Source organism: Lepidochelys kempii, chromosome 3 (genome assembly GCF_965140285.1).
Source record: "Lepidochelys kempii isolate rLepKem1 chromosome 3, rLepKem1.hap1, whole genome shotgun sequence".
In the NCBI taxonomy this organism is placed as follows: Eukaryota; Metazoa; Chordata; order Testudines; family Cheloniidae; genus Lepidochelys; species Lepidochelys kempii.
The window spans coordinates 90,677,100-90,689,958 of NC_136382.1; the positions used below are offsets into that span (position 1 = coordinate 90,677,100).

The 12,859-nt window shown below is 38.3% G+C and overlaps 1 protein-coding gene across 5 annotated transcripts in view; it reads left to right on the top strand.

The window, feature by feature from the left end:
- KPNA5 (karyopherin subunit alpha 5) overlaps positions 1 to 12,859 on the top strand; it is a 36,521-nt gene that overhangs the window by 11,753 nt on the left and 11,909 nt on the right. For 4 of the 5 annotated variants that reach the window (XR_012158031.2, XM_073337123.2, XM_073337121.2 and 1 more), the window contains exons 9-13: positions 2,570 to 2,733; positions 4,276 to 4,354; positions 6,402 to 6,527; positions 8,511 to 8,638; positions 12,187 to 12,365. Coding sequence is in view for 4 of the 5 variants with exons in the window: in XM_073337123.2 (XP_073193224.1) it covers positions 2,570 to 2,733; positions 4,276 to 4,354; positions 6,402 to 6,527; positions 8,511 to 8,638; positions 12,187 to 12,365 (676 nt within the window). In the remaining variant the exon portion in view is untranslated. Of the gene's footprint in view, positions 1 to 2,569; positions 2,738 to 4,275; positions 4,355 to 6,401; positions 6,528 to 8,510; positions 8,639 to 12,186; positions 12,366 to 12,859 lie in introns of those variants that run through there. The other variant, XM_073337124.1, reaches the window with a different exon arrangement.

The following is a 12,859-nucleotide window of genomic DNA, read 5'->3' on the forward strand; positions in this document are numbered from 1 at the left end:
TCATAGAATATCAGGGTTGGAAGGGACCTCAGGAGGTCATCTAGTCCAACCCCCTGCTCAAAGCAGGACCAATCCCCAATTAAATCATCCCATCCAGGGCTTTGTCAAGCCTGACCTTAAAAACCTCTAAGGAAGGAGATTCTACCACCTCTCTAGGTAACGCATTCCAGTGTTTCACCACCCTCCTAGTGAAAAATTTTTTCCTAATATCCAACCTAAATCTCCCCCACTGCAACTTGAGACCATTACTCCTTGTCCTGTCCTCTTCTACCACTGAGAATAGTTTAGTACCATCCTCTCTGGAACCACCTCTCAGGTAGTTGAAAGCCGCTATCAAATCCCCCCTCATTCTTCTCTTCTGCAGACTAAACAATCCCAGTTCCCTCAGCCTCTCCTCATAAGTCATGTGTTCCAGACCCCTAATCATTTTTGTTGCCCTTTGCTGGACTCTCTCCAATTTATCCACATCCTTCTTGTAGTGTGGGGCCCAAAACTGGACACAGTACTCCAGATGAGGCCTCACCAATGTCGAATAGAGGGGGACGATCGTGTCCCTCGATCTGCTCACTGTGCCCCTACTTATACATCCCAAAATGCCATTGGCCTTCTTGGCAACAAGGGCACACTGCTGACTCATATCCAGCTTCTCGTCCACTGTGACCCCTAGGTCCTTTTCTGCAGAACTGCTGCCTAGCCATTCGGTCCCTAGTCTGTAGCGGTGCATTGGGTTCTTCCGTCCTAAGTGCAGGACCCTGCACTTATCCTTATTGAACCTCATCAGATTTCTTTTGGCCCAATCCTCCAATTTGTCTAGGTCCCTCTGTATCCTATCCCTGCCCTCCAGCGTATCTACCACTCCTCCTAGTTTAGTATCATCCGCAAATTTGCTGAGAGTGCAATCCACACCATCCTCCAGATCATTTATGAAGATATTGAACAAAACCAGCCCCAGGACCGACCCCTGGGCACTCCACTTGACACCGGCTGCCAACTAGACATGGAGCCATTGATCACTACCCGTTGAGCCCAACAATCTAGCCAACTTTCTACCCACCTTATAGTGCATTCATCCAGCCCATACTGCTTTAACTTGCTGACAAGAATACTGTGGGAGACCGTGTCAAAAGCTTTGCTAAAGTCAAGAAACAATACATCTACTGCTTTCCCTTCATCCACAGAACCAGTAATCTCATCATAGAAGGCGATTAGATTAGTCAGGCATGACCTTCCCTTGGTGAATCCATGCTGACTGTTCCTGATCACTTTCCTCTCCTGTAAGTGCTTCAGGATTGATTCTTTGAGGACCTGCTCCATGATTTTTCCGGGGACTGAGGTGAGGCTGACTGGCCTGTAGTTCCCAGGATCCTCCTCCTTCCCTTTTTTAAAGATTGGCAGTACATTGGCCTTTTTGCAGTCATCCGGGACTTCCCCCATTCGCCACGAGTTTTCAAAAATAATGGCCAATGGCTCTGCAATCAGAGCCGCCAATTCCTTTAGCACTCTCGGATACAACTCGTCCAGCCCCATGGACTTCTGCACATCCAGCTTTTCTAAATAGTCCCTAACCACCTCTTTCTCCACAGAGGGCTGGCCATCTATTCCCCATGTTGTGATGCCCAGCACAGCAGTCTGGGAGCTGACCTTGTTAATGAAGACAGAGGCAAAAAAAGCATTGAGTACATTAGCTTTTTCCACATCCTCTGTCACTAGGTTGCCTCCCTCATTCATTAAGGGGCCCACACTTTCCTTGGCTTTCTTCTTGTTGCCAACATACCTGAAGAAACCCTTCTTGTTACTCTTGACATCTCTCGCTAGCTGCAGCTCTAGGTGCGATTTGGCCCTCCTGATTTCATTCCTACATGCCCGAGCAATATTTTTATACTCTTCCTTGGTCATATGTCCAACCTTCCACTTCTTGTGAGCTTCTTTTTTATGTTTAAGATCCGCTAGGATTTCACCATTAAGCCAAGCTGGTCGCCTGCCATATTTACTATTCTTTCGACACATCGGGATGGTTTGTCCCTGTAACCTCAACAGGGATTCCTTGAAATACAGCCAGCTCTCCTGGACTCCTTTCCCCTTCATGTTAGTCCCCCAGGGGATCCTACCCATCCATTCCCTGAGGGAGTCGAATTTTCCTAGTTTGGCTCTGTAAAACTCAGTAGTATATGGGCAGCTGAGAAACGTATGATCCCTTTTTGTAAAGTGATTATAATAATGTAATTCCTTCAAGTGGGTAGGCTGAAAAGCAAACCTTACTTGATAAATTCTGAAACACACAATAAATCCTTTACATGAAAAGGAAAGACTAGCATTACTACATGGTTGCAATGTCTTCGTAGCAGACTGTGTGATAAAGTAAAGGTAATTCTTACAGGGTTCTGATTTGGGCTATCAATCATCCTTAGCCTCGACCATGAAACAATCCATTCTGAGATTGTAAGCCAACACTACTCACCATACGGTGCATGTAACTTAATTCACATTTTTCTATTAGCACATGAAGAAACAAATTTAAAACAAAAAATAGAGGAAACATCTAATCATGTATAATTTTTTTTTAACCTAGGTTGCTCCTTGCTTAAATGTTTTATCAAGACTGTTGTTTAACAGTGACCCAGATGTATTAGCAGATGCTTGTTGGGCCCTCTCTTACCTTTCAGATGGACCCAATGATAAAATCCAAGCAGTTATTGATTCTGGAGTCTGTCGAAGATTGGTGGAACTTCTTATGTAAGTGCCTTTAGTCAGATCTCTATTTTAGGGTGTTGCCAACATGAACATGGGCTCAAACTGTGGGCCTACAGTACTGATGGGCTGTCCTCCAGGGCAGGGGTTCTCAACCAGGGGAATGCAGAGATCTTCCAGGGGGTACATCAACTCATCTAGATATTGTATTTGCCTAGTTTTACAACAGACTACATAAAAAGCACTGGCAAAGTCAGTACAAACTAAAATTTCATACGGACGGTGACTTGTTTATACTACTCTATATACTGTACATTGAAATATAAGTACAATATTTATATTCCAATTGATTTATTTTATAATTATATGATAAACATGAGAAAATAAGCTATTTTTTCAGTAATAGTGTGCTGTGACACTTTTGTCCAAGTAGTTTAGGAGGTGAAACTTCAGGTATACAAGACAAATCAGACTCTTGAAAGGGGTACACTAGTCTGGAAAAGTTGAGAGCCACTATTTTAGGGTTACTCCGTTTTTTTTCAGTCGTCTCTTATGGCCCATGTAAAGTGCCTGTCCCTTTGGCGGAGGAGGACTGTAAAGCGCTTCAGTCTGAAGCCTTTCAGTGCTGCTTCTGGCTTGGTCAGCTCCTTGAATTTTTCCTAGGTTGCTAGCGAAAGATGCTTCATCCACAGCACTTCTAACCTGGAAAGCAAGGGATTGTGCTTGAGACACAAACTGGCCTGAAAACTTCAGGTTTTTGAGTTTTGTTGTATTTGTTTTCTTGCTGGTAATATTAAACTTAAGGGGTCCCCTAGCAGAAACATGGACAGTTAATGGGAGCATAAGTCCCAGAAACAGTTTTGTGCTATTTTTTCACATTTTCCCAGTTTACTAGGTGGACATTTCATAAACTGCCAAGAGGAAGAGGAAAAACAAAAAAACACTCTGCACTATGAGTCTGCAGAATAGCAGAGTATGGATCCCTGAGCTGCTCAGTCAGCACTACTCCCTATGAATAGATGGCTAGGATACGTTTAGGGAGAGAGTGTTAGACATGTTTTTTTTTTTCTTTCATGGTTGATGAAGGACAGTTCAGTAGACTCTTGTCCTAATTGATAATTGTGGGGGTGTCTCCATGTTACTGATTTGTGAGAAAGGAATGGAGTCTGCCTCCCAAAAAACTAGTTGGAGGAAGGGAAATATCTTCAGTTTCACTGCCTCTCTTTTTAGGCTGGATGGCTACTTCAGGAATTTTGCTCACTGGATTACGTCATTCCCAAAGGCCCAGTTATTCTGTGAAATTCAGGCAGGGTGAAGTCATTCACGTCCTTGATTTGTAGACATAGCTTTCTCTGTGACAGACAATCACTGTTGCAACTTCGAAAGGGAAATCCTTCCTTTAAAATAGTCAACTGGACTTAAGAGCTATTGGGGAGAATTTGGCCAAACAGTGGAAGATTTCAAGAGATGGCTTTCTGTTGCCATGGCCATAAGTTTAAATCCTATCAGAAGCCTAAAACCCTCCAACTGTAGTTATTGTATAAAGTTTGGCAGCCTCAAGCAGTTTAACATTTGTACTGTCTCTAGGCATAATGATTACAAGGTGGTGTCTCCTGCATTAAGAGCAGTTGGAAATATTGTGACCGGTGATGATATTCAAACACAGGTAAGACCAACTTTTAACTTGAGAAATATAGCTAATTTGGAAAAGCATATAGAAATTTTTGGTGTAGGAATGAATTGTGCTATTTAGGGAACTGATTAAGGCTGTTAGTTGTATTCACATATTTGTCTAGCAACAGGTGTTCAGATACCGTAGTGAAAGGGGCCAAGTAAGAATTTAGACAGATTCTGTATTACTAGTCTGACAAGATATTAATAATTTTGGCCAGTGACTTCTACATGTAATTGCTGTGAGGATAAGGTTAATTTAGTCATTCCAGTTCTATGGGAAAAATACTGTATTACATTTTTGAATTTTACTCTTTTTTGTTCTTCCCAGATATTAACATAATACATTTTCAGTAATTATTAACAGGAGTCAACTATATAATAACCCACTTGGACAAAGTGTCTTTAGTAGCCATTCTAGTTGGTTTTTTTAGACACATGCGAACTGATTCAAAACTTCCTCTCTTTCTCCATAAAAACTTCAGTCATACAGAAGTATCAAAGTGGACTGTAATTATGGTTTCTACTTCAGTATGAACCTTATAAATCACAAGCAATAGATTAATGTTTTATATTAACCAATACGTATAGAATGGCTTTAGTTTCCTGTATGGGAACTGTACTCCATTCTTGTATTTATCGGTTGCAGTTAGGTGGTACGTTTAATTATTTGTCCATGAACCTGTGGTTCCACTTGTCCTCACTTGACTAATCTTTAGGAAACCTTGTACATTGAATTTGAGGCTGTGCAGATAAAGACTGCTTTAAATAGCTAGTAAATAGCTTACTATCTAAAAGACTTAGAGAAGAGGGGGTTGATTTAAATAGTTATGTGATTTTTTATTGGGCCTCACAGAAGTAAATTTTTAAAAGGGATTCAAATAGAATGGCAAGGTCCTCTAATGCACTATGGATTAAGAGAGCATTGCATGTGTAAAGGTAGCGTGGAAGAAGGCATGAAAAAGGGAGAGGTAATATAAAATGAAGTTTGGGATGTAGACTGCAGCAGAATTGTGCAGGCATTCGGTGGTTGTACAAAGTGCTTAAATTTGATACTGAGGACAAGAAAGAGCTGGTGGAGAGGATGTTGTGAAGGCCAGTACTATAACGGCATTCAAAAGGGAGCTAGATAGATTCATGGAAGATAGGTCTATCAATAGCTGTTAGCCAGGATGGGCAGGAATGGTGTCCCTAACCTCTCTTTGCCAGAAGCTGGGATTGGGTGACAGGACATGTATCACTTGATGATAACCTGTCTGTTCATTCGGCACCTACCATTGGCCACTGTCAGAGGACAGAATACTGGGCTTGATGGACCTTTGGTCTGACCCAGTGTGGCCATTCGTAACGTTCTTATGATTTTGAGTCGCCATCATATAGATATTGAATCTGTGGAGTACATTCCTTCACCAAAGGATGAGGGAAATGCACACACAAGGCTGGAGGGAAAGATAAATTGCTAAGAGACTGAAGCAGCAGTGTGCCACAGAAGGAGAATCAGGACGGGATAAGGCCACAAAAGTTGAGGAGAGTGGTTCTGTAGGAGTTTCATTTGCATAACTGAGTGCAGAGTATGGCCCATAATAGTTAGCTAATTGTGCGTTGACCATTATTATGGGGGGGGGAATGATCCCGCCATTATTTCTCCCCCCCCCCTTTTTTTTTTGTCATTGGCATGTGCATTTATTTGGTTTTTGGATCTAGCTTCAGTAACTTTAGTGTAAAGTAGGCATACAGTTGCCCGCCTTAGTATACAAATTGTTAAATAACTTGTGGTCCAACTGCTCCTTTTTCCCCCCCTCCATAACAACTTTCCTGTTTTGGCCTAATCAACTGCACCTCTCCCCAAATCACCAAATTGTCTGTTTCTCTTTCTGTGTCACTATGCTGCCATTTAAATACCTTCATTTTGGAATGCAGTATCTGATAGATGTAAAGTATATTCTTATAAAGCCTGTCTGTCTTGAATTCTGCTGTCAACTGTGAACTGTACCTTTTTTATGTTGTACAGGCAGAAATTTTCAACTTTCAAATTATTTTAGGTAATTCTAAATTGCTCTGCATTACCCTGTCTCCTTCATTTGCTGAGTAGTCCTAAGGAATCCATTCGAAAAGAAGCATGCTGGACTGTTTCTAATATTACTGCAGGAAACCGAGCTCAGATTCAGGTAATGAAATGTTAGTAATATAACCATCTTCTTCTGAACTAGAACTTAGTGCTTTTCTCTTGGAAGGAAAAATATGTATAACATATTTTACCCTTCCATTTTGGTTTTCGTTCTAGTTGGAGTTTTATTTGTTTTTTCCAGCTTTTGGGGTGCTTATTAGAAATTCTAATCCAAGTTTACAACTAATTATATAAAAATAAAACTACGTGAATATCCGGGTTTTTTTTGTGCTAAAGAGGCAGATTCCTGTTTTGACTTTTTAAAGGGACTGACAACTAGTTAATGATTATAAAATGAATTGAAGACTTAAAAGATGTAAAGTTCTAAGTATTATTGTTTGTAAAGAATATTTACGTGCAAGTTCTTGCTTACAAAGTTTTAAATGACCAGTGCTTAAAAATGTTTATGGAGCTTTGCAAAAAAATATACAAAGTGTATATTACAGAATGGATTTGGAGTAGGGAAATCTTCTGGGGATGTACAGGATCTTTATATGCAACATTCAGAATTATATACTGGGTGTGTTGTTCCTAGTTATTGAAAAGCAAATTGAATTGAAATGCTATTTTTGTATTAAAAGGAAATGATTAAATTCGACAAACATGAAAGATACAAAGGATGCATAAAATATTTTTTCAACAGTATTAATACAACAATTTTTCCCAAGTTACTGTGTTACTCTCCATTAACATAATACATGAATTCTGTCAACTGAATACATGTTAAAATAGCTTGATGTGGCAGACAGTGCATTATAAGATGTAGATAATTCACTTCAGTGAGAGACTTAAATTTAACTTCATTTAAATCAAAATTTTCTGTGGGAAGATGTCTCTTTTGATACTTTATTTTTTCTTTTTGGCACAATCAAAAACAGTTTTGTTGTTTCAAGTAGATTGTGATTCAAAACAACATTTTTAACATAAACCTTATTGATTTGAAATTTCTGGGGTTTTGTTGTTTTGTGAAGTGTTTCAGTATTTTTACTTCCTGTTTTGCTTTGATATGGAAATTTAATTTCAAAAACTCAAAATTCCCCACTGGGAAATGGAATTTTTTTCCTAGCAGCTCTAGTTCTCGCCATGAAAAAGCCTGGTAATTACAGATTAAGATATTGGAATTTTAGTATAACTTCAAAAAACAGATTGGTGAACAGTATGCAGTGCAATCTTTACTAACTAGCAAACCTGCGAAAGACTTGTTTTTCTTATTTTGCACTATGGTAATCAGCCTGGTATATATTTGCATGTTTTTAATCCCCCAGACATCTAGCCTGAGTGTTCAGATAGTATTATGACAATACACCATTTTAAATTGTCAAATTTTCACTTACAACTTACAGTCAACGTTCCTTCAGTGGCTTTCTGTAATTATTTGAGTGGCCCTAATGTGGGGACTGAGTGTAGTTGTGCATATTCTAAGGTTTTTTGTTTTTTAAATAGTGGTATTCCATTTGTAGAAATGGCTTTTGAAGAGAACACAAGCCCTTTTTGTCACAAAAGTTCTCCCAGTCTGGGTGAGGCTAACTGATTTTATTCAAAGTTTTAATTTCAAATCGCAATCCTAGATTTTCAGCAACTTTGTCAGGACTGTATCAGGATCTTAAATATGTTGACCCAATCTAAATATCCTTATTCAAAAGGTAATATTCTTTGTACTATAACTTTTGAGATTCTCATCATGAGGCAAATCTATAAGTAAAATATTATTTAGAAAGATACTTTGTGACCTTCCTGAATATAAACTAGTGTGGACTGGAATCTTCACAAGTTAATAGACAATTGCTGATTGGTACACTCTTAAAGAATGAATAGCTTTAACAAATAATTTCAAAATAAACAAGAATTGGCTGACACATTCTACCGAATCATGGTATTCTCTATTCTGGAAACATCTTTAATGTTTTTTCTCGATTTATATTAACTTGGTTGTTTTTGTTACCATTTAAAGCCTATTGTATAATGTCACTGTTTCTTGTTTTAGGCTGTTATAGATGCAAATATTTTTCCAATATTGATTGACATTCTTCAGAAAGCTGAATTTCGCACCAGAAAAGAAGCAGCATGGGCCATCACTAATGCAACATCAGGAGGTACTCCTGAACAGATAAGGTAATGAATTAGAAGTTTGATTCAGAGGAGAATTAGTATGTGAATTCACTTACTATTCATCTGAAAATAACCTAACGAATTGAGACACAGGTATTTTGCCACTTACGTTTCTCTTTGACCTTAAAGAGAAAATTCTTAGTCCCATAATTGGATTCTGGCAAAATTCACAACAAATTCCTAAAAACAAAGCTGTTTTCTTGGAACTAGTTGTCTTTATATAGTGATTTTTTTGTATTGCAACTTAGAAAATGGGTTGTATAAAGTATGTGTGAAGTTTTGGGGATCACCCAGACCAGTACAGGGCTCTGTCACCTCCTGACCTGTAACCTGGAGTGCTTTTATGTTGAGCAGCTTTGGTTCAGACTCCTGACACCAGTAGCCTGCCCACAAGCACAAGATCTCACCCTGGCTTCCACCACCTAGTTATTCCTTGCAGGGTGACACTAACATCCCTTCCAGTCTCAAATCTCCCCAGGTCTGTCTCAGAGTTCTTTGGTACCAGCCATTTGAACTCTTCCTCACTGTTTCATCAGTGACGCCAATCCCCCAGACATATCTTACTTTAGTTCACACACTCAACATAGTTTACGCACACTTTTTTACTTGGGGTAAAAGTAAAAGAAATACCTAATAGAGAGAGAGAAAAAATTACAATTTCAAGGATAAAATAGTTAGGAATAGGAAACATGTACAAGTTACACAGAAAGTAAACATAAAGATACAACCTCAGGCTTTAGACTTGCAAATTAGATTCCCTTTTCTAATACAAATTACCTGTTGCCTCTGAACAGTTTCCCAGTTTACCATCTACTCTTAATCCCGTGTTTCACGGACAGCACCTACCAAACGACTGTCCCTCAGTTTCTGGATTCTCCTCAAACCCCTTCTTTTTTAAAAAGTGGTTTTTGTGGGGGGAGGGTTGTTATGAGTTTGGGGATTATGCAGATTGGGGAAGTTCTAGCTGGGATGTCTCATTGTCTTCTCATTAAATCTAATGGCCCATCATTTGTCTTTTCTTGAGTTGTATAATGCTAGGTGCTTGGACCTAGTCTCCTCTAGTTGTGGAGGTAGCATATCCTTGCTTGACCGCCCACTGTGAAGTGAAGCTGAATGCTGCAGCATAAATTATTAACATAGTTTTATTTATACACAAATACAAAAAACCAGTCTGTATATGTAATTCATAATGACTATAAAGTTCAGAACATTACAAGCTTTCATAAAATACCTCACTCAATGTACTTTTATAGCACAATAACATTGTATATAATCAGTTGATTCAACTGCTTATTCTTTGGGGTTCAACCCTCCACCCCCATTCTTCCCTTAATGTGTCTGGACCCTGATTGTCGGAATATACAACTGAATTAGCAGCACAACTGAAACACTGTCATTTCACTCAGTGAAATTCACCCTTGTGAAAGCTCTGAACACTGAAGTCAGTCTCCCCCCACAAAGAGTTTTGCTAATGTCATATTGTCAAAGAAAATTTGAGCTGTTTATGAACAGCAAGTGTGTTTAGGGTGAATTACAGCCGCATGAAACTGGGTCATGCCTATTTGTTGGGAAAAATTTTTAAAAATATATTCTTGACTTCAAGTTCAGGCAGTCATGTTACATAAAACTTAACAAGAATATTATTTTTAAATATCCTATTACAGCTGCAAAATGTAGCTTAATCATTTTGAATCTGTTCTGACTACTTTACTTTAATTTTCCTTTACATTACTGTTGGGATTCTTTCTGAGACTTCTCTCCACTCAGCTTTCCAAGGACTCAGTTCAACTCCAGATTTTTGTCACTTGGGTATCTTTACTTGGCATACAGGAAATGCTCAGCTATGCTGAGTTGATGAGACTTAAATGTAGGGGGTGGGTGAGGCGTGTACCACGCATCCAAATTTGCATGGAAAATATCTTCCTTTATATACAGTTACACATGACATTGCATTTACTATATATTGCATACCTTTTGGGATTGGTTTGGTTCTTACAAAATAACCAGTCTCTATGCATCATTCTCTGTCCACGCTGTCCATATCCATCTTACCTTCCAGGCTTACCTTGTCCATTGTAAATAGATCCCTGGGTGTTCTCCCCCTCCCTCCCCCTTATATTAGCAAGTTACAGACATTCTGTGTTTTAGCTTACAGATCTGTCTACCTGTTTCCAGCCTGCTGATTCATTTACTCCCCAATCTTGTCTCCCAACAAATGAGTCCTCACCCATTTCTAATTACTCATGTCAAGCCGGACCTGTAATTACTAGGATATTCCCATAGATAACCATCTATATTATTATGATGGTCTGACTTGGAAAAATAGCTTTGATCTCTTTAGTGATCGAACAAAACCAAACATTTTTCTGGTTTATCTGAATACCTATACTTGGATTATTTTTATTAGTTTAAATGACTTATTGGTAATATGCAACTACCCTGGTAACTGATTCTATAGTTGTGCTGTAAACAGTCCTTTTTAAGCAAAAATGGCAAGTGCCACAAAAATAGTCTTTGTGAAACCAAAAGTGTGCTAAGTACTTGTATATTTCCTGGAAACAGTTAAACCATTTTGCACCACTACAGCCATTAAATAGTCTAATCAGAATGCCAGAAAAATAACTTAACATTTAAAAATATAATATCCTTTATTTCAAATAAAACTTTTCAGATTTGATACAATATGTGATGTGGATCTCCTCCTGAAACTTTGGTTGTAAGATAAATATTTGTTTGGTACCATAAATACTCGGCACATTACAAAACACAGAAGAAGATATGATCTCTGTCACACAGAGCTTACCTCTTAAGTACTCTGCACTTAAATAATGGCACCTTGAGGATTTCAGTGTGCTTTATGAACATAATTAACTAAACTTCAAGCAACCCTGTGATGTAGATAAGCATTACTGTCTTAGTTTTACTGATACAGGAGGAACTGAAACTGAAAGGTGGTGACTTCCCAAGGTCACACAGGAAGTTTGTGGCAGAATTGGGAATAGAAATCAGATCCTCTGAATCCCAGTCCTTTGCTGTGGTCACAACATTCTTCCCTTTCTGGTAGCTAATGTTCAGAATTATTTAAATGCATTCTGTTTGTATTTTAATGGATTGCTATTGAATTGAAAAAAACATTCTTGTCTCCTTCTAGAGACTTGCTTAGAGCTTTGTCCATTACATATTATTCTTGATTTGAGAAAAGAGGCTGTTACTGTTACATACAGGAGAAACATTCTGATATAATTAGAAGCATCTAAAATGCATGTTTTTAGAACAAGGTAAAATCATTTATAAAAGGGATTGAAAATGTTTACATAATCCAAACATCAGTTATAAGATTAACTGCTGTATTCCTGTCTCATTAGGAAAGACCAGGGTTTGACTGTATTTCAGAGTAAGGTTACCTTCATAGGTTATAGAAATGTTTTTATTTTAGCAGGTTACTTACACCATTCTTCTACGGTATAGAATTCTGCTAAAAACAGTATCAAAGTTTATACTTGATTATCAATCCTTCTTTTTTCCCCTCTATTTCCTCCATCATTACAAAGGTATTTGGTAGCATTAGGTTGTACCAAGCCTCTTTGTGATCTCCTGACCGTGATGGATTCCAAAATAGTGCAGGTGGCTTTGAATGGACTTGAAAATATTCTGCGTCTTGGAGAGCAAGAATCCAAACAAAATGGAATGGGCATTAATCCTTACTGTGCCCTTATAGAGGAAGCATATGGTAAGCACTTATTTCTTGTGAAGCTGTGCACTTAAAGTTGTCTTATTCGTAACTGAAAAGGGAAAATAATGTAAAACATTTCACTAAGATAGTTACAAGTTACTTAGACCTACTATTTGCCATACCAATTTCTAGCCATATTTCAGACAAAACTAAATCAATATGCTGGAGTTAAAATTCAGCAAATATCTAATTTAAGGCAGAACATACAAGTTCTTATGGTACAAAATGTTAGTAAGCCAGAAACTCAAAAGTAAAATTAGATCATATCTATGAAATTTAGGCAGATTACTTTTGGTTTTACAAAGTTAGTGGTAAAAATAAATTTAACATTATTATGAAAACTAATCTCTTCCATAAGGACCTGGCTAGCCAAAATAGTTCTTTGCAGCTGCTCTACTACAAAATCTATGCAGGCTTCTCTGTGCTTCGGAGGAGGCTAATAATTCTTAGGGGGGATCTCCTGTCTTCAGTGACTGGGGAATACCTGATTA